This window comes from Passer montanus, unplaced genomic scaffold, assembly GCF_014805655.1.
Source record: "Passer montanus isolate IOZ18808 unplaced genomic scaffold, ASM1480565v1 scaffold47, whole genome shotgun sequence".
NCBI lineage: Eukaryota > Metazoa > Chordata > Aves > Passeriformes > Passeridae > Passer > Passer montanus.
Window position 1 is genome coordinate 3,998,015 of NW_024369596.1, and position 24,605 is coordinate 4,022,619.

Consider the following 24,605-nt stretch of genomic DNA (forward strand, 5'->3'; position numbering starts at 1 on the left):
GCAGACACGCGAGCCTGAAGCCATCCAGGCTGGCTGATCCGGCCAGGGTGTGACTTCAAAAGGGACAAAGTTTTATTAGGGATTCCTCAGTTTAATTATGTGGAGCTTGTTTAAAGGAGAGACATCAAGAACTGGGGCTGGGAATGAATCTCCTCTCAACAAACAGATCAGAAAATCAAATCTTTGTTTTCTTGAAATTCAGATTTACTCAAATTACTTTTTCATTTTATTAAGGCTGTATATTAAACTAATTAACAAATTGTCATTCTCTGCATCAGGAGAGAGATCTTTATTTTTAGCCCAGCAGCAGGGCTGTGCTTCTCCTACTGCAGTGGGGTGGCTGGAGAGATGTGGCCACTGGCAGCTCCTTGCTGGTCTTGCCTTGACCTTGTGCAATTAATTTAACCTTTGGGGGGATGGCTGTGCTGTGGCACAGAGCAGAGCCACCTAATTGAGCCCAATTAGTGAGCCGGAGCTTTGCAAGGGGGCTGTGCAGGCCACCAGCCCCATCCCTGCCTGCTGCCCTGCCTGCTGCTTCCTGCTTTCCCCCAACCTGCTAATGAGCTCCGAGGGCTTGGGAAGGAGGGCAAGAGGAGGAGGAAGGAGTAGGATGGTGGTGCCTGGCTCACCTCTGCCACGTGCACAGATCCTGCAAACTGCCAGCTGGAGGGGCTGGAAAATGGCCCCAGATGCCCTGTCCCTCCCCTTGGCAAAATGGGCCAGTTTTGGGGCTTTGTGCAGCACGGGGTGTGCAGGGGCTTAATAACAATATAACAACCATAATCCTCCCAGCCCGAGGAATTGCTTTCAGGGTGAGGGCTGTGGCTTTCCCCCAACGCATTACAACGCTTAATTTTCTTAGGGGGAAAATAAAAATCATTTGGGGAGAAACAAAATATAATTCCTTTTCTTTTTTTTTTTTTCTCTCCCAAGCAGATTAAATTGCCAACCTGTCTTCCTCTAAAGTGGGCTTTAACAACCGCGGGTAATTAGGGGCGGGCTGTAATCCTGCCAGCCTCTTTCATCAGGAAGGAGCCTTTCGATCTGCACTGCGGTGTTTTCCCATGTTTTGACAATAGCGAGTTAATGTGCAGCGGGGTGGGGGGAGGACGTGGAGCTGGTGGGGAGGAGAGGGGACAGGGCTGGGGTGCAGCGTGGCACCTCTTGGTCGGTGTCCCCAGGCACACCCCTGTCCGTGCAGCCCCCTTTGCCTTTGGGGATGTGCAGAGTGTGCAGGCGGCAGCTTCCCCTCTGTCCCCGTGTGCCCCCTGACCCAGAGCGGCCACGGGTGACCCGGTGGTCTGCTGTGCCCCCAGCTCCCCCCACGTTCACGGAGACCCCGCCGCAGTACGTAGAGGCGAAGGAGGGCAGCAGCGTCACCCTGACCTGCATGGCGTTCGGGAACCCCAAGCCCATCGTCACCTGGCTCAGAGAGGGAGACCTTTTGGGTGCCAATGGCAAGTACCAGGTAGGTGGGGGAGGGCTGCCGTGGGGACTCCTGGGCTGGGAGCTGGCAGGGACAGTATTGACAGAGCCACGGTGGTGGCGGCTCCGCCGTGCCTGGAGCCAGCCGTGCTTTCTCAGCACTTCTCCTTGGTGAGATGCCCATTTTCCCCCACCCCAGCCCTGCTGAGCAGCAGCCTGTAACGCTGCCAGCCCTTGGGTGCAGGTTGGAGACCCTCCAAGTGCTTGGGACAGCCCTGCTCCTGCACCTGACCTGCTCCCTGCAGACTCAGCCCAGGGGCCAAGACCCTGGAGATGAGGTGGGGGCTGCAGCCTAGGGTAGTGTCCCCCTGGCAGGGACGGATGCAGCAGGGCTGGGGCAGGGCAGGGTTGAGCAGGGAGGATTTCCCCTCCTCCCCTCCCCTTCAGGACCCTTTTTGCATCCCAGAGGCTCCCAGGCAGAGATTCCCCCCTGAGCTGTAATTGGTAAATCAGGCATTGGAATCAGCGCAGGCACTAATGAGAGTAATTAGGAATCATTTGTTACTAATTGAAATAGAAGGATGAGGCAGAATGAGGTAGGGGGGGAGGCCTGGCTGGGAGGCCTCCCTGTGCATGGGGGTGCTGCTACCCCAAAGGTGACAGTCCCTTGTCCATCCTTCTGCTGTGTCCCCAGAGGGAATCCGTCCACTCCTCTTCCAGCTGAGAGGTGGCCCCACAGGGAGGACAGTGGCCAAGCTGGGGTGTCCCCCTCATCCCCCAGTGATGGAGCAGGCCCTTGGGGGGACAGGGAATGCTCCAGCAAGGCTCCTTGTGAAGCTCCAATGGTGCCGGGGCGCTTGGCAGGAGTGGTTTGGAGGCTGCTGCCTGCCAGTCACTTCAGGGAGATGAATGTGCTGGGATGGTTATTTATTTATTTCATGATTTTTTTTTTTCCCTTCCCCTTGGCGTCGAGCAGAAACGCGTGTGTTGGTTTATTAATATCCCACGTCTTGCAGAGCGGGGAAACCCGTCTCTCATCCGGCCCTGAAAGCGCCGGCAGCTCTCTGCCGTGGGAAGCAGGGAGGGCCTTTCCCACCCCCCTGGGGGTCCCTGCCCATGCTCCAGGGTCTTCCCTTGTTCCCAGGTGAGCGACGGGAGCCTCACGGTGCTCTCGGTCAGCCGGGAGGACAGAGGTGCCTACACCTGCCGGGCCTACAGCATCCAGGGCGAGGCTGTGCACACCACGCGCCTGCTCGTCCAAGGTGAGACCTTGGGAAGGTCTGGGATGGGGGATTCCACGGGCCACAGGGCTGTGGTGTCACCCTGGGGCGACCCCCCAGGCCTCTGTGCTGGCTGGCCTGTGGCTCTGCATCCGGTTTGTAGGATGGAGGATCTTAATTGGGACACGGTGGTGGCCGTGCTGATGAGCAGCCAGGCCCTGATGGCAGCTCGGTTTTGTTTGGGAAGCGGGGAAAAGATTGAGGCTGTCATGAAGCGCCTCGTCAGACAGCGGTGATGCATGACAGGCCTCCTGCTCCTTGCTCCCTCTCTTATTAAATAAATCTTTAATTAGGTCAACAGCTACCGGCAGGGAGAGGAGCACGGGGTGTCTTCTGCACTGCTTTTGTGGCAGTGGTGAGCTGCTGGCTCCTGGCAGTCTGTTCCCCCTGGATTTTTCCTGTGGATGATACTATCCTCCAGAAGTGCTGGGGATGAAGGGAGGCATGTCCTTGTGTGCCCTGGGAGAAGCACCATGGGCGTGGATCCCCTCCTCAGAGCTGTACAGGTTAGGGAGAGGGTTGAGAATAACAGGGCCACTGGTTCTCAGTCAGCCCGAGATTAGGGAGAGGGCTGGGAATAACAGGGTCACTGTGGTTCTCAGTCAGCCCAGAGATTAGGGAAAGGGCTGGGAATAACAGGGCCACTGGTTCTCAGTCATTCCAGAGGTTAGGGAGAGGGCTGGGAATAACAGGGTCACTGTGGTTCCCAGAGGATCGGGGCCAGCCCTGCCCCAGAGCCCTCCAGCAGCTCCCAGCCAAAACGCTGTGATAGAGCTGAACCTGAGCAAGCCTTGTGGGCATGCCTGTAGTGGTGGGAGTGACACCTTCCTCTTCCCCCCTCCAGGACCTCCCTTTATCGTTTCCCCTCCGGAGAATATCACAGTCAACATCTCCCAGGATGCGCTGTTCACCTGCCAGGCCGAGGCGTATCCCGGGAACCTCACCTACCTGTGGTACTGGGAGGAGGAGAACGTCTACTTCAAGAAGTGAGTTTATGACTGGTGGGGCAGGGTGTTCTCCTGCTGCTCCTGGGCTGTGTTGGGAGCTGGGATTGTGCTGGGCTTTGCCCCTGGCTCTCTTTGTGATCCTCCTCTCCTCTTCTCCTGCAGCGACTTGAAGCTGAGGGTGCGGATCCTGATCGACGGGACGCTGATTATTTTCCGTGTCAAACCAGAGGATGCTGGAAAATACACCTGTATCCCCAGCAACAGCCTGGGCCGCTCGCCATCAGCCTCTGCCTACCTGACAGTGCAGTGTGAGTGCGGGGATGGGGCTGGCATTGATAACACCTGGCTCCCAGGCAGCCCCAGAGGCTCTCTTGTCCTGGTATGACACTGGGAGAATCAGGCTGATGTGACAGCAGCCTTTGGATGAACATGGAATCATCCTCGGCAAAAAAGCTTAAGAGCATCCCACGTGGGCGTGGGAGACAAGAAAGCAAATGGTCTGAGCAGCCTGAGTGACACTGCTCAGCTGGGACCGGCGTCCACCTTGGCTACAAGTGTTTTTTAATTCGGCGAGCATCATCCCCTGGCTGCTCCCTCGCTGTCCTTGCCCTGCTGGGGTGAGGTAAGGGCTCTCAGTGCCGAGGTGTATTTTTTGGTGTTCATTTCGGGGGCTTGCTGCTGTGGCGCGGCCGTTCTGCGAGCTCGGTGCGTCACATTTCTCAGGCGGTAAGCGATCTAAACAAGGCGAGGAGAAAGGGCTGCAGCAGGAGCTGTGCTTCCCACGCTCCTCGTTCTCCAGGAATCCCCGGGCGGTAATGGGTAGTGTGCCACCGGCATCCTGTGGCATTCCACAGTAATGGCCTCAATTGCCGCCGCTCCAATTGCAATATTGCTCTGCTCGGAAAGGCTTCGGCGTTTTTATTTCATAATGAAAGACAGGCCTGAGCAAAGTGGGCTCTCAGCGTGGGTTTTCCAAGGCTGCCTTAGAGCTGCTGCTGCCTTTAGACCTGGTTCTGGTTAGTGGGGAGCCCAAGAGAAGGGCTGGCAAGTCCCTGTGGGGATGGATGAAGGGGCAGAGTGGGCAGGGGGATGGTGTGAGTGGTGCTGTGCCCAGGCACAGGCGTGATTTGGGGCTTGGATGTTCCCAGCTGGGTGGCTCTTGGGAAAGCCTGTGGCCTCAGGCCATTAAATCTGCCCTGCTGCTAATCCAGGGCTGCTTGTCAGGGCTGATAGCTGTTAAAAATAGCTCTAATGGCAGCGAGAGCAGGCTTGGACAATCTGCTGCTCAGCCAGGCTTCGGCACAAGGAAGGGTGCTCGGATTTTGGTGCCACAAACCCTTTTCCTCCTGAGCAAACCTCGTCCACACCAGGGCTGGTGCCTCTGGAGGGAGTGTCCATCCTCCCAAAGCAGATGGGGACACAGCTCTGGGTCATTAGTGGGCTGGGCTGGCCCCTGGCCAGTGACCTAGTAGTGAAAGGCTCGATCCCATTACCCTCTCCCGCACTGCTGGAGTCCTTGATTACATTTCCTAAGAGGTGGAGTTAAGCAGAGGGGGGTAAAGCCTGCTCCATATGTGGCACTGGGCAATCTGGGTTATGGTGCCACTGCCGGGGTCACAGGTTTTGGGGAGTGGTTGGGGTGATGTGCTGGGAGCAGAGCTCCCAAACTCTGCTGGTTTTGCCCCAAGAAAGCAATAATCTTCCATCTTCCACATCTTCCATCCTTTCCTATTAAGCACCTTAATGTTTACCCTCCCACTTTGCATCAGCAGTGCACCCCAAAACCCTCACATTTATCCCTTAATGCAGCATAAGCCCCATCAGGATTTTCCCATAACCTCGTGGTGCCGGTGTCTAGACGAGATTGTAGAAATACTCACTCTTCTTATTAAAAATAACATTTTTTTAAAAAGCTTCTTATTAAAGAAAGTCTAGATTCTCTTCAACCCACTCGCACTTAATTAAAAAGCTCTTAGAAGTGCTGTTAATGACACATTCTAGACTGGAGGATTGCGAGACACCTCTCTGCGTGGGTGGTGCAGTGTGGAGGGGGGGGTTAGATATGTATTTTAAGGTTTTTGCATCTTGGAAAGGGTGAGGTAGCTGCTATTCAACATGACCCAGCCTCAATGAGACACGAGTACAAGCAGGTATTGAAGGTAAAGGACTCGTGGCAGCCTGGACATGGATCCCTTTTCCCATCTGGGTGTGTTTTAAGGCTTGGCAGTTGGAATAGTTTTGATTGCTTGTATGTAAAACCAGGCTGTGCTGGGTGTTCATCACACCTGGCACAGGTTGTGCTGTAATGGAGCAGCTCAGGCTTCAGCAGGGTGCAAGGTGGTGTGGAATTGGGAGCAGGCACATCTTCCATTTCTTCTTAAATGCAATCTTTAATGAGCCCCAGGTAGGAGCATCCTGGACATGAGCAAAGCCTCACAGAAATGCCAGGTATTCCAGAGGATTTGTGTGTAGCAAGCCTGGCTTAACAGCCTGTGGGAGCCGGGGCGGTGCTGGGTTTGGAATTCATTACAAAAACGAGGCAGATCCTCTGAAGCCAGGCTGGGAGCAGAGAAGGGCTCTCTCCCCGTGCTAACATGGTGCTGCTGCCCTCCCAGATCCTGCCCGTGTGGTGAACATGCCCCCCATCATCTACGTTCCCATCGGGATCCACGGGTACATCCGCTGCCCGGTGGAGGCAGAGCCCCCGGTCACGCTGGTCAAGTGGAACAAGGACGGGCGTCCCCTGCGAATTGAGAAGGTAACAAAGCCCCCGGGGAGGGGAGAGGGGGGCACAGAGGGGTTCGGACCCTCATCTCCTCAGCAAACAGCAGTGAGCACCACCAGGCACCCTGTGGGTCCCTTTCTGTCGGGAGAGAAGAATCTCGTGGATGGGATGATGCTGCTTTTCCTTATCAGCTGTGGGCAGAGTTAATTCCAGTTCTCCTATGGAGCCCACAGTGCCTGTGGACATTCTGTGTCTCCCACATCTGATGCCTTCTTCCCCCTAAAGTCACCTCCTGATGGCCCTGCTTTATTTTTCCAATGGCAACTGGTGGTTAAAAGACCCTTTTAACAAATCTACATCTTCCCCTAATCTTGATTTGATAGTCTGAGCAAGGATATTCGCCATTAAATATTTAAAGAAAGCGCTCAATATTTTAAATTTTTTGCTTAAATATTAACGATTTGAAGTTTTAATTCCATTTAAAGCTGTTGCTGCTGTGGCCTCCTGGTCCTTGGTGCCCTCAGCTCTCCAGGTGGAGATGTCTTGCTGACTCCAGAACAAGTTTTATTTAGTGTTAGATTCTGATCTTAAATCTTTTGGGCTACATGAAGAGGCCTGGCTATGCTTGGACAGGCTGATGTTGCCCAAGTTTCCTCTCTCTGCTGTTGAGGAGATGCTTTGGATGTTGGGAGTGGGATTGGGCATCTCCCAGAGATGTGACAGCACCCTGGGCGTGGGTGTGGGCTTGGCTGAAGGAGAAACAAGGAGCTGTGGTGGGTGTTGGATAAGTGATCTCCCTGGTTCTCCCTGCTGCAGTATTCTGGCTGGAACCTGCTGGAGGACGGGTCGATCCGGATCGAGGAGGCCACTGAAGATGCTCTCGGCACTTACACCTGTGTGCCTTATAACGCCCTGGGTACGATGGGCCAGTCTCCCCCTGCCCGACTGGTACTGAAGGTAAATCTCCTGCCAAAATCCCTTGGGTTTGCTGGGAGCCCTGTCCTCCTGTGCCAGGAGCAGCTCCTGGGGCTGTGTGGGGAAGAGCAGAGGCTCCAGGGTGAGGGTGTGTCTGTGCTGTGGTTGGAGATGTGCTTCCCACCAGCACAGGCAAGCCCCCAGGGCACCTTGTCTGGTGTAGCTGGAAATATCCTGCTGGAGCAGCAGCACGGGTTTTGACACTGGACTGGGGTAGTTTGAGGAAACATCTCCCTGGAATGTCCCCTTTGCCAACAAAACACTTAGCCCTGCTGGCCCGGGCTTGGGTTCAGGAGGATTTTAATAAATGGATGATTTGAGCTCCACGTGCTCCGGCTGCGTGCGGCGCCTGGGGCGCGCTGAGCTCCCAGTGCAGTTCCCAGTGCAGCTGGGGTGGGAGCTGCTGCCTCTTCCCTCCCTGAACACGGAGTCCTGTGCCTGGGAGGGAGCCGTGGTGATTCATGGTGTCTCGCCAGGGTTCAGATGATAACGCTTTGTGTACCAGACACACACATCCGCCGGGGCGGCTGCCGGGGCGAGGAAATCAGGTTGATGGCTGATGTGATGTGGGTGGGTTTCTTCCTGTTTCGAGGAGGTAAAAAGCAAGATGCTGCTCAGCCTGGAGAAGAGAAGTTGTGTGGAGTTGTCAAAGCAGCCTTCCTGTGTCTGAGGGCACCTGCAAGGAAGCTGGAGAGGGATTCTTTGTCAGGAACTGTAGAGATGGAACATGGAGTAATGGGGTCAAACTGACAGATGCAAAGTTTAGGTTAGATATTAGGAGAAAGCTCTTCTGTGTGAAGGTGGTGAGGCCCTGGCACAGGATGCCCAGAGAAGCTTTGGCTGGAAGTGTCCAAGGCCAGGTTGAAGCAATCTGTGATAGTGGAAGGTGTCCCTTCCCATGGCAGAGAGTGAAATGGAATGAGTTTTAACATACTTACCAACCCAAACTGTTCTGGGATTCCATGACTCTGTGCTCCAATGCAATGGCTCTTTGGACAGAATCTCCCTCCAGGTGTGTAATTTGGTGTGCCATTGAGGTTCCACACAATTTTCCTTGCTACGCCTCAAGCTTATAGTGTGTAATTTGGTGTGCCATTGAGGCTCCTTAGCACACATTCTCCACACAATTTTCCTTGCTACGCCTCAAGCTTATCCAGAATGGGGATTGGGTTGGTTTGGCAAAGGCTTAGTTTTGGTGATGGGAGTTTGGGCAGGCTGACACTCCTTATTTTCCCTTGTTTGGCGCAGGACCCCCCCTATTTCACGGTGCTACCAGGCTGGGAGTACAGACAGGAGGCAGGGAGGGAGCTGTTGATTCCTTGCGCTGCTGCCGGAGACCCCTTTCCCATCATCGCCTGGAGAAAGGTACCCGGCCTGCCAGACAAATCTGCAGTGCCTTTGGCTTTTGGTGAATATTGCAGACAGAGAAGCCACACTCTGTCCCGGTAAGAACAAACTGCAGGTACAGCTGCTTCGCTTTGGGCTGAGCCACTGCCGTCCTGTCCTGTCCCGCAGGTGGGTGGGGGAAGCCCGGCTTGTGGCCGCCGAGTAATCCCGGGAAACCGACACGGCAGCATCCGCAAAGCTGAAACACTGCCCCCGCCCCGGCCCCTCCTCTGCCTCGCCAGCACTGCCCACAGGACACCCTCCTCCTTGCCTGGCTTGCAGGTGTCACCAGCAGGACGTGGCAGTCGTGGCAATGCCGTTCTCGCAGCGCACACCTCCTGTGTCACCGCAGCACATCCAGGGGTCTCTTGGCTCTGCACCAGTCAGCAGCTGCTGTACTGCCCCGTGACTTCAAAGAGCTTGGGAAGAAGCTGTTTTTATGATCCCGAACTGGATATAAAGATTTCAAGATGTCCCTTTGTCACTGAGTGGGGTGTGGTGGCACAGCCTGGGAGCAGCGAGGGCTTTCCAGTCCTCCTGCAGCCTTCTCCTTGTTTCCCACCTTTACTGCTCCCATAGGAAAGCCACTGTACAGGACACCTCCTGGGCTCTTTGTTGTGCTGTCAGGAGCTTCCCTCCAAGCCTTCCATGCCCTTTTTAGGGCTCTTGAGAGTGATCTGGGTCCCTCTGTCACCCAGTGGGAGCATCCCCAATCCTTCTGTCTTGAGCTGCTGGATCTCTGGGTCCCTTTTAGCAGCACGAGGAGGACCATGACTTGTACACATTGCAAGTGACCTGCCTAAAGCTTGTTGGCTGTTTAGTCTTTTTCTCCCATCTTATTTTTCTTTCCATGTCCTCACTGTCTCAGCCAGGTTTCTTTCCAATCCCACTTGTGCCTTCTGGTGGTCCTCCTCATTTTGTGGCTCTGGGCTTATCTCCTCCAACTCCAATCAGGGCTGGCTGGGCTGGGCTCAGTTTGCCAGTGGCAGAAGCCAACTTCCTCCCTCCCCATCAGCCCACCAGTGCTGACCAGCCTCTTGAAGAACTCCTTGCCTTGCACTGGTAACCCCACGTGTCTGTGGGCTGCTCTGCTCCTCCTTCTTTGCATCAACCTGTGGGTCCTGGTGTTGATCAGCAGACTCTCCCACATGAAGAACAGCTGAAGAGGACTCAGGACAACGTGGGATTTGCACAACTTTGGCTGTTGGGCATGGATGAGTTGTTGCAAGATCCATCTTTCCGCTCCGCTTGAGAGATTCTAGGCACCTCCACGCACGCCATCCTCCCACATCCCCATGGGGCCCTTGCTGCCCAGACCTCTGATGTGAAGGGTCCTGCCTCTCATCTGCTGCTAACTGAGGCTGAGGGGCTGTTTGGGCATCTCCTGGGCCCTCCTATGCCTTCCCCATCCCGGGAGGGGGTTTGCTGGGACGGCCAGTGCCCCTTCTTGCAGCAGTTTCAGCTTTGGATGCCGGAGGTTGAGCCCTGCCGCGGGGCTCGGTGTCCGTGCGAGTGCCGTGGGGTTTCCCGCTTGTGTGTGAGTGCTGAGCAGCAGCCTCCTGACGCATGCCTCTCGCGTTGCCCCCCAGGTCCTCTCGGAAACGGGGGAACCGTCTGCCTTGCCACGAACGGAGAGACCAGATCCCCTGCCGGTGGCCGGCGGTGTCCCCTGGGCCGCGCAGGTAGCTTAGTGACCCCGCCGCCGCCTCGCCCTGCCCCACAACCCGCTGCTGAGTCGCCTTTTTTCTCTCTTTGCCTGGCCCCCCACCCCGCTCCTCGCCCAAGGTAGGGAAGCCCAGCAGGAGCAAGCACAACACGCTGCCCGGCGGGACCCTGCAGATCCGCTCCCTCGGCAAGGACGACCACGGCGAGTGGGAGTGCGTCGCCACCAACATCGTCGCAAGCATTACTGCCAGCACCCACCTGACTGTCGTAGGTATGGGCAGGGGGGGAAGGGGCCTGGGGAGAGCCCCCCAGGCAAGGCAGGAGGTGGGGATGCTCCCCAAAAAGAGAACTGTGGTGACGGGACAAGGGGGAGTGGCTTTAAACTGAGAGACAGGAGGTTTAGATGGGATGTTGGGAAGAAATTCCTCCCTTTGAGGGTGATGAGGCCCTGGCACAGAAGCTGTGGCTGCCCCATCTCTGGAAGTGTTCAAGGTCATGTTGGACAGGGCTTGGAGCAACCTGGTTTGCTGGAAGGTGTCCCTGCCCATGTCAGGAGAGTTTGAGTAGCTGTCCCTTCAAGTTCCTTCCAACCCAAACCACCCTATGATTCTAAGAGCAGTGTCTCCTTTAAATATTATTTCCTGGTGGAGTTGTCTTTCTCTGTGCTGTTACTTTGGCCACCTGTCCTGCTGCCATTTCCAGAAATGGCCTTGCCCATTGGCTTGGTGCAAGAGGAGTCCCCTTGGACTGTGTTTTGGGAGAAGACCCCTTCCAGCTGTGGTGCTGCTCCCCTTTAAGCTGTCCCCTCTCTCTGCAGGGACAAGCCCTCACGCCCCGACCAGCGTGCACGTCGTGGCCGCCATGACCTCAGCCAACGTCTCCTGGGAGCCCGGCTATGACGGTGGATACGAGCAGACTTTCTCAGTTTGGTACGGCCCTCTGTGAGTCATCCTGGCATGCTTTGCTCTCTGCTTCTTTTCCTTCCTAGCCGACCCGAGCTTCGAGCAGCCGGGGGGAGGAGGGTGGGGAGGGTGGTGTGCCCCAGCTCTGTGCCCCTGGGCTTCACAGGGCTGAGCTCCCTCGGGGCTCCTCGGAGGGATGGGTGGTGGTGGGATCGTGTAGTTCCCGTATTTCCTCTCCCTTCTGTGCTGGCCACTGCCCCCGTCTGCCCCAGCAGGTTTTACTCTGCTTGTGGTACATGGGAGATGCTTTGCATTTGTGTAGCTGTGCCTCTGGCATCTAATTTCAAGATAAACTGTTTATGAGGCTTAACAGCCAGGGAGAGGATGGAAAATGCAACCTTTAGAGAGTGTGTCCTGGAAGAGCTGTGACTAAGCAGAAATGTTCTCTCCTTGCTTTGTGGCTTCCCGGAGGTGGTTAAATCCCAGCTGAGATCATGACCAGCCACTGTGAGATCCTGGCACTGGGGCTTTGCTCCCGTAGCTCCTGTGCTCCCCAGCACCCAAGTGCATCCTTGCAGGATGGCTCAGCCCTGTGCCTTTCCCCTGGGGCAGGGGAGGGAGAAATGTAGCTGCAGCAAGACTGGGGTTTACTTTGGGCTCTGCTGTTGTCATCTTCTTCTAAAGAATCATCCTTGGAAACGTGGAGGGGGTGATGTGTTCCCTTTCCAGGCTTAGGCTGGCATTCTTCAGCCTTTCCTCTTGCTCTCTCATTCTTTCCTTGCCTTAATTTGCCCTGATGGAGGCTGCTGATAGAGAGGAGAGAGGGAGATGCTGCCTGTAATGATTTCTGCTCTGCTCCAGCCTGAGGCTGGGCTGTCTGTCTGGAGATGGAAAGAAGGAATGGATTGAACAGAGAGGGGGAAAATGAGGGAGCAAGCTGAGCAGTGCAGACCTTGCTTTGATGAAAATGTCCTTGGGAAGAAGTGGTTAAACCTCTCTGCTCTGGCTGCATCAGCAGCTGCTGCTGCTCTTGCTCTGCAGCCTGCTCTCGGATTCCTGCCTCCTCGTGGCTCTTCCAGACTCCACAGCCAGCAGGGAAGGGTGTTTGCACCAAGCTTGCATTAAGGAGCTCACAGGGAGCTGTGGGGACTTAGGGTAGGGAGGCAGTGACCTGTCTTGCCCTGAGCCTAGGGTGTGATCCCTGGGGGATGTGCTGTTCCCTGGGCCCAGGGATCTGGGACACAGCTGGCTCACGTAGTGCCATGCAGAGTGCCATCCATGTGCTCTCCTCCCTGCTGTGGCTGTGGGATGCTAAAGCAAAACACAGCTCCATTTTCTCTGGATTTGTGCTCTCCTCCTGCCTCTGCCGTTGTTGAGGCTGGAAATGCAAACCCTGCTCCCCAGGGGTGGCCAGGGCCAGCACAGCATTCCAGCTGCACCACATCCTCCCTCAGCAAGGGGGTTCTCCCAGTTCTGTGCTGCATTCACCCCCTGCTTTCCCCACCCTCAACCCCTCTCTCGTGTGTCCCTGCCCACAGCAGTGCTGGGAAGGAGGGATGTGAGGGCAGTGGGATTAAACACTGCAGGGAAACCTGCCCAGGAGAGGGGCAGCCCTGCTGCCCTCCTGCCTCTGCCACGGTGGTGGGGGATCCTGGCATCTGCAGTCCCAGCTGGAGCTGCAGTGATCCAGAGGCTTTCCCTGGGTTTGGCAGAGGCACACAGCACATGCATGGCTCTCCACCGACCTGCTTGTTTCCATGGCTTGCTGCTGTTTCTCTGCCTCACTTTCTGCTCCCTGGACAGCAGCAGTATTTCTCTTCCCTCCATCTTTTCTTGCTGGGTGGCTTCACCTGGCTGTGTGCTGGTAACTGCACAGGACAGACCATCTGCACCAAGCCTTCCCAAATCCTCCATGGACACCACCAAATCCTGCAGCTGAGGGCTCAGACTCCCTAAAACATCTTTCTAACATGAGCACCTGTACTTGCAGTATGATAGTCGTGCAGTGGTGCTGCTTTGGGATGTGGGATCCTGGTGGGATTAATGGCTTGTGGAGGTGGCTGCATGCTCCTAGGTGGCACTGGGATGGCTCTGGGAGCGTTTTTCACCTTGGGGCTGTGGTTAGACCCCAGCAGAAAGGTTCTGTCCTGCACTCCCTGCCAGTGCCTCTGCTGCTCTGCCAAACCCCGAGTGGTGCCCCAGGCTGTGCTGGCAGCCCCCGACTTGTGCAAATGTGGCAGAGATGGGGGTTTAGTTAAATGTCTCTTGTGGGATGACATGTACAGGGCTACAGCTGAGGGAGAACTTGGCTCTGGCTCAGGAGATGTCGAGGTATAAATGGGAACAGGGCCTGTCTCCTGCGTCAGCTGTTCCCTTTGCAGCACTCACCAAAATGCTCCAGCTCCCACTTTTGCCCATGGGAATGTGGTGGAGATCACGTCAGAGCGGGGCTGTTGGCACTGCTGCTATCCCTGACCCAGCTCAGGGCAGAGGGGAGAGCTTGTGGCACTGCCCCTGAGGGCTGGTGGGACACCAGGGGATGGTGTCCTCTGCCAGCTCGTGGGTGGCCAGTGGCTGCCCCATGTCCATCCACATCACTGCTGTCAACCCAAACCATCGCTCAGGAAAGCTCCATTTTTGCATAAGAAGTTAATGCTGCCTCTTTGTCCTCCCTGTCAAAGACACCTTCCCCTGAGGATGGTCCCTTTTCTCTTGGCAGGATGAAGAGAGCCCAGTTTGGACCCCATGACTGGCTGTCTCTCCCTGTGCCAGCTGGTTCCAGTTGGCTACTGGTGGATACCTTGGAACCAGAGACTGCCTACCAGTTCAGTGTCTTGGCTCAAAACAAGCTGGGCACCAGCTCCTTCAGTGAGGTGGTCACTGTGAACACTCTAGGTAGGTCCTCCTTGGGAACAGGAGAGGGCTTGGAGGGGATCTGGGAGCTCTGTGCGGGGAAGGAGCTTTGCCCTGCTCATGTGTCCTGTCTGCTGGGGGTGGAGATGGAGAGGGAGGGGATCAGGGAGCTCTATGGGGAGAAAGGGCTTTGCCTTGCTCCATGTGTCCTGTCTGCTGGGGGTGGAGATGGAGATGAACATCATCAGCAATAGTTTCCAGCCATGTAGGGGATAGTTTGCAGAGGGTCCTGGATGAAGCGTGCAGACTTTGCTGGATGCATGAGGCTCTGGAAAGCTTGTTCTAAGAGACAGCATGGGGGAGCTGTACTGTGCCAGTCACCTTTCAGATCTTCCTTAAGTTCAGCTGGGATCAGGAGGTATTAATAGAGCACGAGATCACTTGTTACAGCTCAGAGCCTTTGGGCTCTCAGGTGGAGGTGGATGGAAGCAGGAAGGCCTGGAGTCATGGCCTCATTAGTCCAGTGCCTTTTGAAAATCCACTTTTCTATTTCTGTGATAAGAAACCAGACTCCCAAGACGTGCTCTAAACTCCTGGAATGTGGGAACAGCCACAGTGGTGCTGCTGCTGCTGCTGGGGGCACAGGTGGAAGAGGATCTCCTGCGCTTGCCCTGCCCCAACTGAGAGTGTCCCTGTCCCTTCTGCTCTGTCCCCAGCATTCCCTGTAACAACTCCAGAGCCTCTGGTGTTGGTTACCCCACCGAGGTGCCTAACAGCCAACCGGACACAGCAAGGCGTCCTCCTGTCGTGGCTCCCTCCCGCCAACCACAGCTTCCCCATCGACCGCTACATCATGGAATTCCGCGTGGCGGAGAAGTGGGAGATCCTGGATGATGGCATCCCGGGCTCCGAGAGCGAGTTCTTTGCCAAGGACTTGTCCCAGGTGAGCAGGGGCTGGCTGCCCACACCGAGCCAAACTCAATGGTCTTTTCCAGCCTTCGTGGTTCTGTGATAATGTTGCATCATCCGCTGTAGCTCCAGGGAAGTTTTGGAGTGGCTGGATCAAGGAGCTGGGCAAGTGTTGGAGAAGATAGAACATTTAAATAATTTTAGTTAATGATGTTAAGTAATCACAATCAATATACATATAAATGATAAATAGTGTGTTACTCTTCAATTACTCTTAGCCAGCATTTTTATAAAGTTGTTATAAGCTACTTTTGTAGGAAGACAGCTTGAGAAAATGACTGAGACTTAATACAGTCACTCTGATATGCTTCAATGAACAAAGGGAGAGAAGGATGTATTGTTGAGGTTGGAATGTAGGATTTATGGACTGCAAGGGCATTTTGCAGAAACCAGAAGCTAAAGAGACTAGCAAAGTCTCAGTATACATTAGAAAGTCCCTACAGGAGGAAAAAGATACTAAAAATATGCACTAATTAGCATAAGAAGCGAGAAATCAATAACCAATAGAGGATAGAATACGAATTAATGAAAGTGAATTGTGTAATTTAGAACCAACAAACAATAATTTTTGTTTGATGAAAACGTATACATGGATGAACAAGTTTTGTGTCTGGGTGGAGGCCAGAATTTTGATTGGCCACATGCCCCCTGGGCAAGGATAAAAGCCTGACTCGCTAACATTAAAAAGGTGTTGTTAGAGGGTTTTGTTTATCCTGGGTATGTTGGAGGTTCTGGTGAGGCTGGAGGCTGTGTGGGGGCCCTGACAGGTGTGTTTGCTGCTGCAGGACACCTGGTACGAGTTCCGCGTGCTGGCGGTCATGCAGGATCTCATCAGCGAACCCAGCAACGTCGCTGGCGTGTCCAGCACAGGTGAGGGCTGGCTCCTCTTCTCCCCCTGGATGTGGGGCTGTGAGCTGGGCTGAGGGTGTGCAGGGCTGTCACGGGTGTGCTGAACACGGCGCTGACCCCAGGCTGCCTCCCGATGGGAGCAGGCGAGGACAAATCCCCGGAGCCCCGCAGAGCCCAGCACGCCCCGGCTCTGCGGTGAGCCTGGAGAACAAAGCTCCGAGCGGGCACTGGCGCAGCCTGGGAGCGGGAATGAAAGGTGGAGAGAGGGAAACGTAGCACTGCAGTGCAGAGTCCACAGGGAAAAAGAGCTTTGCAAGCAGGGAGACTGCAACGTGCTGCAGTCCGTGCGTGTTCCCTGCACATGCAGCTCGGAGGATGCTCCTCGAGCCAGGGGCAGGAGGAGGAGGGTTGTGATGGCGCTGGGGAAGGCGAGGGCAGCAGGAAGGAAGGGATGGGGATGCGCGAGCCCGGATTTTCTGGCTCTCCTGGAAAAGCCGGCTCGGCTGTGCTGCGATGCCGCGGTCTCTCTCTGCCCCCAAGTGGTGCCGGTGTGCTGAGGAGAGCTTGCTGCAGCCTCCCTGCTCGCTGCCCTTGCTCCTCACGCCCAGGTTTTCTGATGGGGTTTGGCAGGTGCCCGGCCCCAGGCAGCTGCTCTGCCAGGCTGAGAGCCCGGGCTGCACGGGGAAATGCACTGATGCTGGATATGGCACATGGCAGGAGCACCGAGGTGTGCAGGGTGCACATCTGCACGTGCCCTCAGCTGAGGTCTGCTCAGGCTTCACATGTGCTCCTGTTTAGCAAAGGGTTTGGAGCCCAGTTTTCATTGGAACACTGAAATGAAGCACTGACAAAGAGATTGAAATGCCTTGTGCTGCTGCAGCAGGTTATTCAGCCAGAAGGTGACTGCAGGTTTGCTGCAGTTGTGTGTGTTTAGACATAAATGTGTATTTGTTTGGTGTGGAGGCTTCTTCCCTGCATGTCCACCAGCTAACACAGAAAGGTTTATCAGGTTGGTTTGGGCAATCTGACCTAGTTGAATATGTCCCTGCTTATTGCAGCGGAGCTGGACTTAAACAGCCCTTTCCAACCCAAACTATTTTACAATTCTGTGATCTGGTGTGAGATCACCAAATCCCTTAGCCCTGAAGCAGTGCTGATTGCTCTCCCTGGGTGGGCTGGCTTGGAAGCAGGGATTATCATTCCTGGAGACTATCACTGCCTCCACACTGTGGCAGCTCCCTGGGGAAGGCAGCAGGTGTGACACTGAACTGTGTTTTTTCCCCAGATGTTTTTCCTCAGCCTGACCTGACGGACGAGGGCCTAGCCCGCCCGGTGCTGGCTGGCATCGTTGCCACCATCTGCTTCCTGGCTGCTGCCATCCTCTTCAGCACACTCGCCGCCTGCTTCGTCAACAAGCAACGCAAACGCAAGCTCAAGCGCAAGAAAGGTGAGTCCATTCCCGGTGTGCTTCCTCCCTCCTTCCTGTCTCCCCCTCGTTTCTGCCCCCTGGTTGTGTTGTGGTCGTAACCTTCTTCCCTGTCTGTCTCTTCTTCGTCCGTGCGCGTCCTCAGGTGAAGCCCTGACTTCCTCCCTCGGCTGTGCCTGACAGCGCCCGTGGTCGGGAGCGGGAGAGGCAGGGTGGGTGAAGAGGCGCCAGAGAAACTAGCCTGGGAATTCCGAGGGAGCTCTCCCACGTGGTGATAACTCCTAGAGCCGGGGGTTTAGGCTGGGCTGTCCTCTGGGATGCAGACGGGGGCACTGCTCACCTGCTCCAGGTTCCCCCTGGAGCTGGGCTCTCCAGCTGCTCCCAGCCTGGAGATGGCAGTGCTGGGCTAGAGAAGACCCCAAAGGAGACCCTGCTGCTCTGCTTCCCAAAAGCTGGGACTGCAGCCTCCATGCAGGAGTGGCTGGTAGGGAAAAGGGTGGCTGGGGAGCTGGAGAGGGCAGGGAAGTGGCTCCGTCTCCTCCAGCCTGCGGGGCTGTGGCAGCAGGATGGGCAGGACCCTGTGACGGGAGCTGTTTGTTGTCAGCAACCATTAAAGCACTGGAGCAATGAAACCTTGGCCTCTTGTTGAGTGTCTTTTGTTGTCGTGATGTTGAGTCTGTCTTGTCTCTGTCGTGTTGCGCCTCCTCAGCGTTCTCTCTTCTTTCCCCTTTTTATTCTCTTCCAGACCCTCCTCTCTCGATAACCCACTGCAGGAAGAGTTTGGAGTCCCCGTAAGTATCTGTCTTAGCTGCAGCACCAGGCTGTGGGCTCTTCAAGGTGCCTCCCTCCTACAGTCATTGCAAAGCTCAAATGGAAACATCCCATCCTTATTTGGTTGCTCCTGATGAGTTGTTTTTGAGTGTTCCCTGAACTTTTGGGAACACAGCAGTTCACAAGAAACAAATGGGCTTTGGAGCAGGAAGCAGCAGGGACAAATGCAGCAAACTGAACTAAGAGATGACCCCGCTGGATCTGTGAACATTTTCCAAAGCTGAGTTGGCTGATGGAACTCAATTCCACACCAGCTGGAAGGGACTCCTTAGGACAAGAACTAGCCTGCTGCATATGGAGTCCTTCCTGCCAGCTCAGTGTAGTTTTTGAGTCATTCTCTGTTGGCTCTTTTTTTCCTGGGAAATTCATCTTTTCTCCTGAAGAGTGCCCTGCTGAAGCCTCTTTCCACATGTACCCAAAGGTGGTGGATTGTGGTGCTGCAGAAGCCACAGCTCCTTGCAGAGCCCATCAACAGCATGTGTACCTGCAAATCACCAGGAGCATCTTCCCGGTGGGAGTGCAAGAGTCTGGGATGTGGACACCTCATTCTTTGGCTCCTCGAAAAATGTTGGAAAATGTCCTGGTGCCGGTGGATCTGAATCTTACTTGTTTTCAGTTTGTCCACTGCTCTGAAATAACCTGCACTGTCTGTTGGATCTGCTGTCCTTTGCCTCTCAATCCTCTTTGTCCAAGGCTCTCTGGATAGGGATTAGAGAACTATCCTGGTACTCTCTGCCTTTTTGAGGCACTCAGCCTTAAGTCAGAGTGTTGATAATGGGAGAAAGAATTGGTCTGAAATGATCCATCAGCATCTCCAAGTGAGATGCTGAGTTCTGTGGGAGGGAACATTTGCCCAATGTCCCTCTTCTCAGGGCCTTTCCTGGGCATGTATAGCTCAGGTGGACATAAAAAACCCTAGAAGGAGTTGGAAGTGAGCTCTCGTTGTGTCTTTTTTCCCTGTGGGGCTGTGGAGCTTGTTGCAAGGTCTTGGTGGAGCTTGTTGTGAGGTGTTGGGGTGTTGGTGGAGCTTATTGCAAGGTGTTGGTGTGAGCTTTCAGCCCCAAGTGTTCCGAGGTGCCCTCCAAAGGAGCAGGGATGTTGTGCACTGCCGCTGGCAAGACTCTGCCATCCTGGTTAGCCCCTGCCAGTTTCTCCCAGAGGTTCCTCTTCTGCGAGCTGGTAGCACTTTGTTTCCCGGATCCAGAGTTGTTCTGGGCGAGAAGGGCTCCTTTCCGCTCCGGGTGACCGTCCCCTCTCTCGGTTTTTCTCCCCTGTGGTCCAGGTTGTCTTCCGGCAAGGTGAGTCCCGAGAGCATCCGCACGCTCCGTCCCCCCTCGGAGTCTTCTGACGACCAGGGCCCTCAGGCCAAGCGGATGCTGAGCCCCACCAAGGAGAAGGAGCTCTCCCTTTACAAGAAGACCAAACGAGCCATCAGCAGCAAGAAGTACAGCGTCTCCAAGGCGGAGGCCGAAGCTGAGGCCACCACTCCGATCGAGCTCATCAGCCGCGGGCCGGACGGACGCTTCGTCATGGACCCGGCGGAGATGGAGCCCTCCCTGAAGACACGGCGGATCGAGGGCTTCCCCTTCGTGGAGGAGACGGACATGTACCCCGAGTTCAGGCAGTCGGACGAGGAGAACGACGACCCCGTCGTCCCCGCCTCCGTGACCGCCCTGAAAGCCCAGCTCACCCCTCTCTCCTCCAGCCAGGAGTCCTACCTTCAGCCACCAGCATACAGCCCCCGGTTCCACCGGGCGCTGGAGGGTCCCGGCACCCTGCAGGCCACTGGCCAGGCCCGCCCGCCGGCCCCCCGGGCTTTCCACCACCAGTTTTACGGTTACCTCAGCAGCAGCAGCCCCGGGGAGGTGGACCCGCCGCCCTTCTACATGCCAGAAGTCAGCCCGCTGAGCTCAGTCATGTCCTCCCCACCGCTGCCCCCCGAGGGGCCCTTCGGACACCCCACCATCCCCGAGGAGAACGGGGAGAATGCCTCCAACAGCACGCTGCCCCTGGCCCAGACCCCCACGGGGGGCCGGTCCCCCGAGCCCTGGGGCAGGGCCGAGTTCCCCTTCGGCAGCCTGGAGCTGGCCCCCGCGCCGTTCCCCCACCAGCTCCAGCCCTGCGAGGCGGCCGAGGGCTCCCAGCCCACGGGCTGCCTTCCTCGGGGGCCACCACCCTCCTCCCTCCAGGTGGTCCCTGCATCCTACTCGGGCATCCTGCCCCTGGAGGCACCAAAGAGCTGGACCGGCAAGTCACCGGGCAGGGGTCAATCCTCCGTGCCCACTACCACCAAGTGGCAGGACAAACCTATGCAACCCATGGGATGTCAAGGGCAGCTAAGACATACCAGCCAAGGTATGGGCATACCCGTGTTGCCTTACCACGAACCGTCCGAGCCCGTCGGCCCCAGCGGCACAAGCACATTCAGCCTGGACACCAGGTGGTACGAGCCCCAACCCCGACCTCGGCCCAGCCCTCGGCAGGCCAGGAGGGCTGAGCCCAGTTTACATCAGGTGGTGCTACAACCTTCAAGGCTTTCTCCTCTGACCCAAAGTCCCCTGAGCTCCCGCAACAGCTCCCCGGAGCTGACTGCCCGCGCCCGGCCCCGCCCGGGGCTCATCCAGCAGGCGGAGGTGTCGGAGATCACGCTGCAGCCGCCTGCGGCTGTCAGCTTCTCCCGCAAATCCACGCCGTCCTCCACGGGATCTCCGGCGCCGAGCAGCCGCGGGGACAGCCCCAGCTTCCGACCGACCACCGCCTTCACCCCCGTGGGCACCGGCTTCTCCAACTCCCAGGGCTCCTCCCTGCCCGTGGACACCATGGATGTTTTCGGAGACATCCCTTCTCCAAGGAGGTCTGGCGAGGAGATTCTCCAACCGGAGCCGACATCCACCACCACGGTAGCCGCCACAGGGTAAGTGTGTGAGCCCCGTGGTGACTCCCCACCCCGGCCCATTCCTGGCTTCCCCCACCCTGCCTTACCCACTCCCTCTGACTCCCTCCCTGCCATCACCATCCCAACTGGTAGGGTCTCTCTGGGCACGCTGCAGCATCCCTTTTGGAGACGGCGTCCCGCGGGCTTTGCTAGGCAGAGGCTGGTGCCACGGGCACGGGTTGCATGGCCGCTGCCCGAGAGCGCTGGGTTTTAGGCAGGCGACCTTCCCGGTCCCTTGGGAATCTGGGAGCGCCGTGACTCGGGCTACGGGCCGTCTACCAGGTGTACAAAGACCTGGCTCGCTTAGGTAAGTGTCCTGGTGTCACTGGAGGTTGTTTCCTCTTCTAGCTGCTGGCTCTTGGCTTTCTTCGAACGTTAGGGCCGCCGCCGCCGCGCCTCTGTCTTCCTCCTCTTCCTTCCCACGGAGTCTAGAGAGCTTTAATGCATGACAGAAACAGCTATCACGGTCACCGCCCCACCTGCAAAAGGGATGCTGCAGCCCCAGGACGCGGGCAGGGAGAGATCAAGGACTTAGCCACACCAGCAGCATTGTCAGGAGAGGAGCAAAAATAAAAATAAACTAAGCCCAGCGGAGATCGGGAGGCTGCCGGCACGCTCAGATCCTGCCCTAAAGAGGGATGTGGCTGCACTAGACAGTAGCGGCTGGTTTTCCAGGTACCAGGGTTGCTCCAGGCAAAAGCGTCTCTCTCTCTCTCTCTCTCTCTCTCTCTCTCTCTCTCTCTCTTTCTTTCTCTCTATTTCTCCTCTTTCCTTCCGTCTTTCACAGCACCTTAGACCCCGTAGCCGTGCTTTCGTCCCATCCTTTCGTCTTGCTTCATTCTGGCTTCTTGTCTGGTGGGGTCGAGCCCCCTCCTCCGGCTTGTGGCAGAGAGGAGTCGGGGGCTGGGGCTCCCAGCCCCGCAGAGCCAGCGCGGTCGGAGGCGTTCGGAGAAGAGGCTGTGTTCTGGGGAGGGGGGAGGCAGCGTTTCACCCCGCAGTGCCCTCCGCATTTCACTCCCGCCCTCTGGTACCTGGAAGCGTTATGGCCTTAGCAAATCCCTCCGGCACTGAACGGAAGGAAGGAGGGCTCAGGGGAGAGAGGATGGGGAGGGAGAGCAGCTGGATGAGCCTGAAATGACTTCTGTGTGCCTCTGGAAAACCCAGCTACGGAGCGATGCAGTCAGGGATGTAGTCGCAGGTCCACGTGTCTAGCAGGGCATTGCCAAGGAGAGCCAGCTCCAGGACAGAGCCGTGTTAGAGCAGCACTGTTGTCCGTGCTTTTATGCAGTGTATCCATTCGCTTTGTTGATTATCGTTTTTGTTTCTTCTTTTCCTTTCTCTTCTGTTTCTTTCCCCCTTTCTTCTCCAGCCTCGTTTCGTTTGTGTTTCAGTTTGGTTTCTTTCCCTCCTTTTTCCTTTGGAGTTGTTGACGTGCTGATGTGTTGCGGAGCTCGGCTCCTTGCGGGTGTTGATAACTGCTTTGTTTTTGATTAATCTCAGCTATCTGGGCAGTGTTGTCGAGACAAGCTTCTCCTCAGCTCAATAGGTAAGGGTGATCCATGTCCGAAAGGATGGTGTGGGCGCTGTGGAGGGTGGCCGGGAGCGGGGCATGACAGGGGACACGGAAGGGGCTTTTCCAATACCATCTCTTCCTTTAAAGGGGAATAAGGAATGTGAAAACACTAGGAAACACCTCTGGACGCACAGTCTCTGTGGCTTTTGGGTTTCCCCTCCCAGCAGCACATGCTGCTCCCCTGCCTTTGAGGCTGGGGTTTGGGATGAGCCGAGCTGCCGTCTCCCTGGGCCACCCTTCCTTGCTTGGCAGGTGGTGACACACGTGGCACTTTTGGCCCTGGCAGGGTGCACGAGAGTTGTGTGGTGTTAGGGAGGTGTGTGTTGAGGTGGGGTTGTCCCAGATGATCCAAACCAGGAGGAGCCCATAGCCACCCCCTGAAGCCAGAAAAAACAGCCATCTCTGGAGCCACCAGCTGCAGACAGCGTGCTCAGAGTGTGCTCCAAAATTCAGTCTCCAGCTGCAGTCCAGCACATGGAGAATTTTGTTTCCAGCAGTGTCTGGATTTTGTTTTCTTTTTCCCAAGTCTCCTCAATCACAGAAAATGGGAGAAGTCTTTCTCCCAATATGGATTGTGTGCCTGGCAGCAGCAGAACTATGGCCTCAGGCTGCCAGAAAGGTGGTTTTTTCCTTCCCACCACAGGTGTAGTCATGGTAAAATTCTTCCATCCCTGAAATTCTTCTTGGAGAAATCTTTGACTTCTTCTGGCCCATCTGTAATTAAACTGCCCTAAGCACATCTTGAAAGACTGTTCCAAGAAAATTCCTCCTGGGCTGCCTTCATGGGGCTGGTCTCCTAGATAGCCATGGGCATTTCTGGAACTTGGGATGGAGTAATCTGGAGATGGTTTTCAGACCTTAATAGCAGAAGAATATCACTAAAACTGCCAAATCCAGGTGGGATAATAGTAATTTGTGACCCAGAGGATTGGCAGCACTGACCTGTTTGGCCATCAGCCAGGCTGGTTGTGAAAGCAGAGATGGGATTGTAGATGGGCCTGTTTCTAAGGGTGTGGCCATACCCAAACTTCCTTAAGACAGGTCTTACAAAAGGTTAAGCTTTGCTGCCTTGGTTGGGAAGAGTCAAGGTCCTGGCTGGTTCTCTCCTACAGCCTGAGGAGGCTGTTGGGCTGGGAAAGAGCCTCGTGAGAGAGAGGTGGGATGCCTAGAGAAATCAGGGAGATGTTTCCAGGAGAGGAGCATTCCTCCAGCTGACCTGGAGGGTTGTCCTGGGGTGGGGAGAGCAGGATTGGCAAGGAGGGGGTGTTGGATGTGTGTGCTCCATGGAGGAGCCATCCTCTTGACACGACAAAACCCATCCTGTTTGAGTCTCCAAATCTCTTGAGCCCTTGGCTGTCTTCTCCTTCTGTTCTTCCTTGCTGATCCCAGAGCAGGGCATCTTGTGAGGAGCAAAGCTGGCACCAAGCCTTGGTGAGATCTGGGCTGTGCCAGGCTTTTTGGGAAATGGGGAAGCCCTCAGAGAGGATGTGGCTGTTTGTTCTTGCTCTGTGGCACTTCCCTGCTCTGGCAGCATTAGGGACACATGCAGTCGTGGCTTTAGCTTAGCAGAGGTGAGTTCAGGCTCGTGTCTGAGTTTGGTGTGGCTCTTGCCCAGATCCTGGCTGGCTCCAGCGCTGGCTGCTGTGGGCTGATGGATTTTGAGGAGCAGGGTGACACTTCCCAGCAGGGTGGGAGCAGCTGTGTGTCCTACTCCAGGATGCTGCTGGGAGCTGCCGTCACAGGGGTAACTCCAAAAAGGGGAAACCAGAAGAATAAATCTCACTTCAATAAGCTAGGAATCCCATAGCGAGCCCAGCCGAGTAATTTCTCGATGATTTGGGGTCATAAAATTGTCAGTGCATGC

General features: G+C 55.9%; 1 protein-coding gene across 10 annotated transcripts in view; it reads left to right on the forward strand.

Annotated features, from left to right (window-relative positions):
• Positions 1 to 24,605, forward strand: part of IGSF9B (immunoglobulin superfamily member 9B) — a 47,535-nt gene that overhangs the window by 10,006 nt on the left and 12,924 nt on the right. For 3 of the 10 annotated variants that reach the window (XR_005628983.1, XR_005628984.1, XM_039722077.1), the window contains exons 4-19: positions 1,317 to 1,468; positions 2,570 to 2,687; positions 3,550 to 3,691; positions 3,815 to 3,960; positions 6,268 to 6,410; positions 7,194 to 7,334; positions 8,601 to 8,717; positions 10,328 to 10,420; positions 10,524 to 10,674; positions 11,221 to 11,344; positions 14,025 to 14,200; positions 14,875 to 15,101; positions 15,913 to 15,997; positions 17,262 to 17,423; positions 18,148 to 18,193; positions 19,516 to 21,147. Coding sequence is in view for 5 of the 10 variants with exons in the window: in XM_039722077.1 (XP_039578011.1) it covers positions 1,317 to 1,468; positions 2,570 to 2,687; positions 3,550 to 3,691; positions 3,815 to 3,960; positions 6,268 to 6,410; positions 7,194 to 7,334; positions 8,601 to 8,717; positions 10,328 to 10,420; positions 10,524 to 10,674; positions 11,221 to 11,344; positions 14,025 to 14,200; positions 14,875 to 15,101; positions 15,913 to 15,997; positions 17,262 to 17,423; positions 18,148 to 18,193; positions 19,516 to 21,147 (3,655 nt within the window). In the remaining 5 variants the exon portion in view is untranslated. Of the gene's footprint in view, positions 1 to 1,316; positions 1,469 to 2,569; positions 2,688 to 3,549; positions 3,692 to 3,814; positions 3,961 to 6,267; positions 6,411 to 7,193; positions 7,335 to 8,600; positions 8,718 to 10,327; positions 10,421 to 10,523; positions 10,675 to 11,220; positions 11,345 to 14,024; positions 14,201 to 14,874; positions 15,102 to 15,912; positions 15,998 to 17,261; positions 17,424 to 18,147; positions 18,194 to 19,515; positions 21,148 to 21,516; positions 21,844 to 22,668; positions 22,715 to 24,605 lie in introns of all 10 variants that reach the window. The other 7 variants (XR_005628985.1, XM_039722081.1, XR_005628986.1 and 4 more) reach the window with 6 other exon arrangements.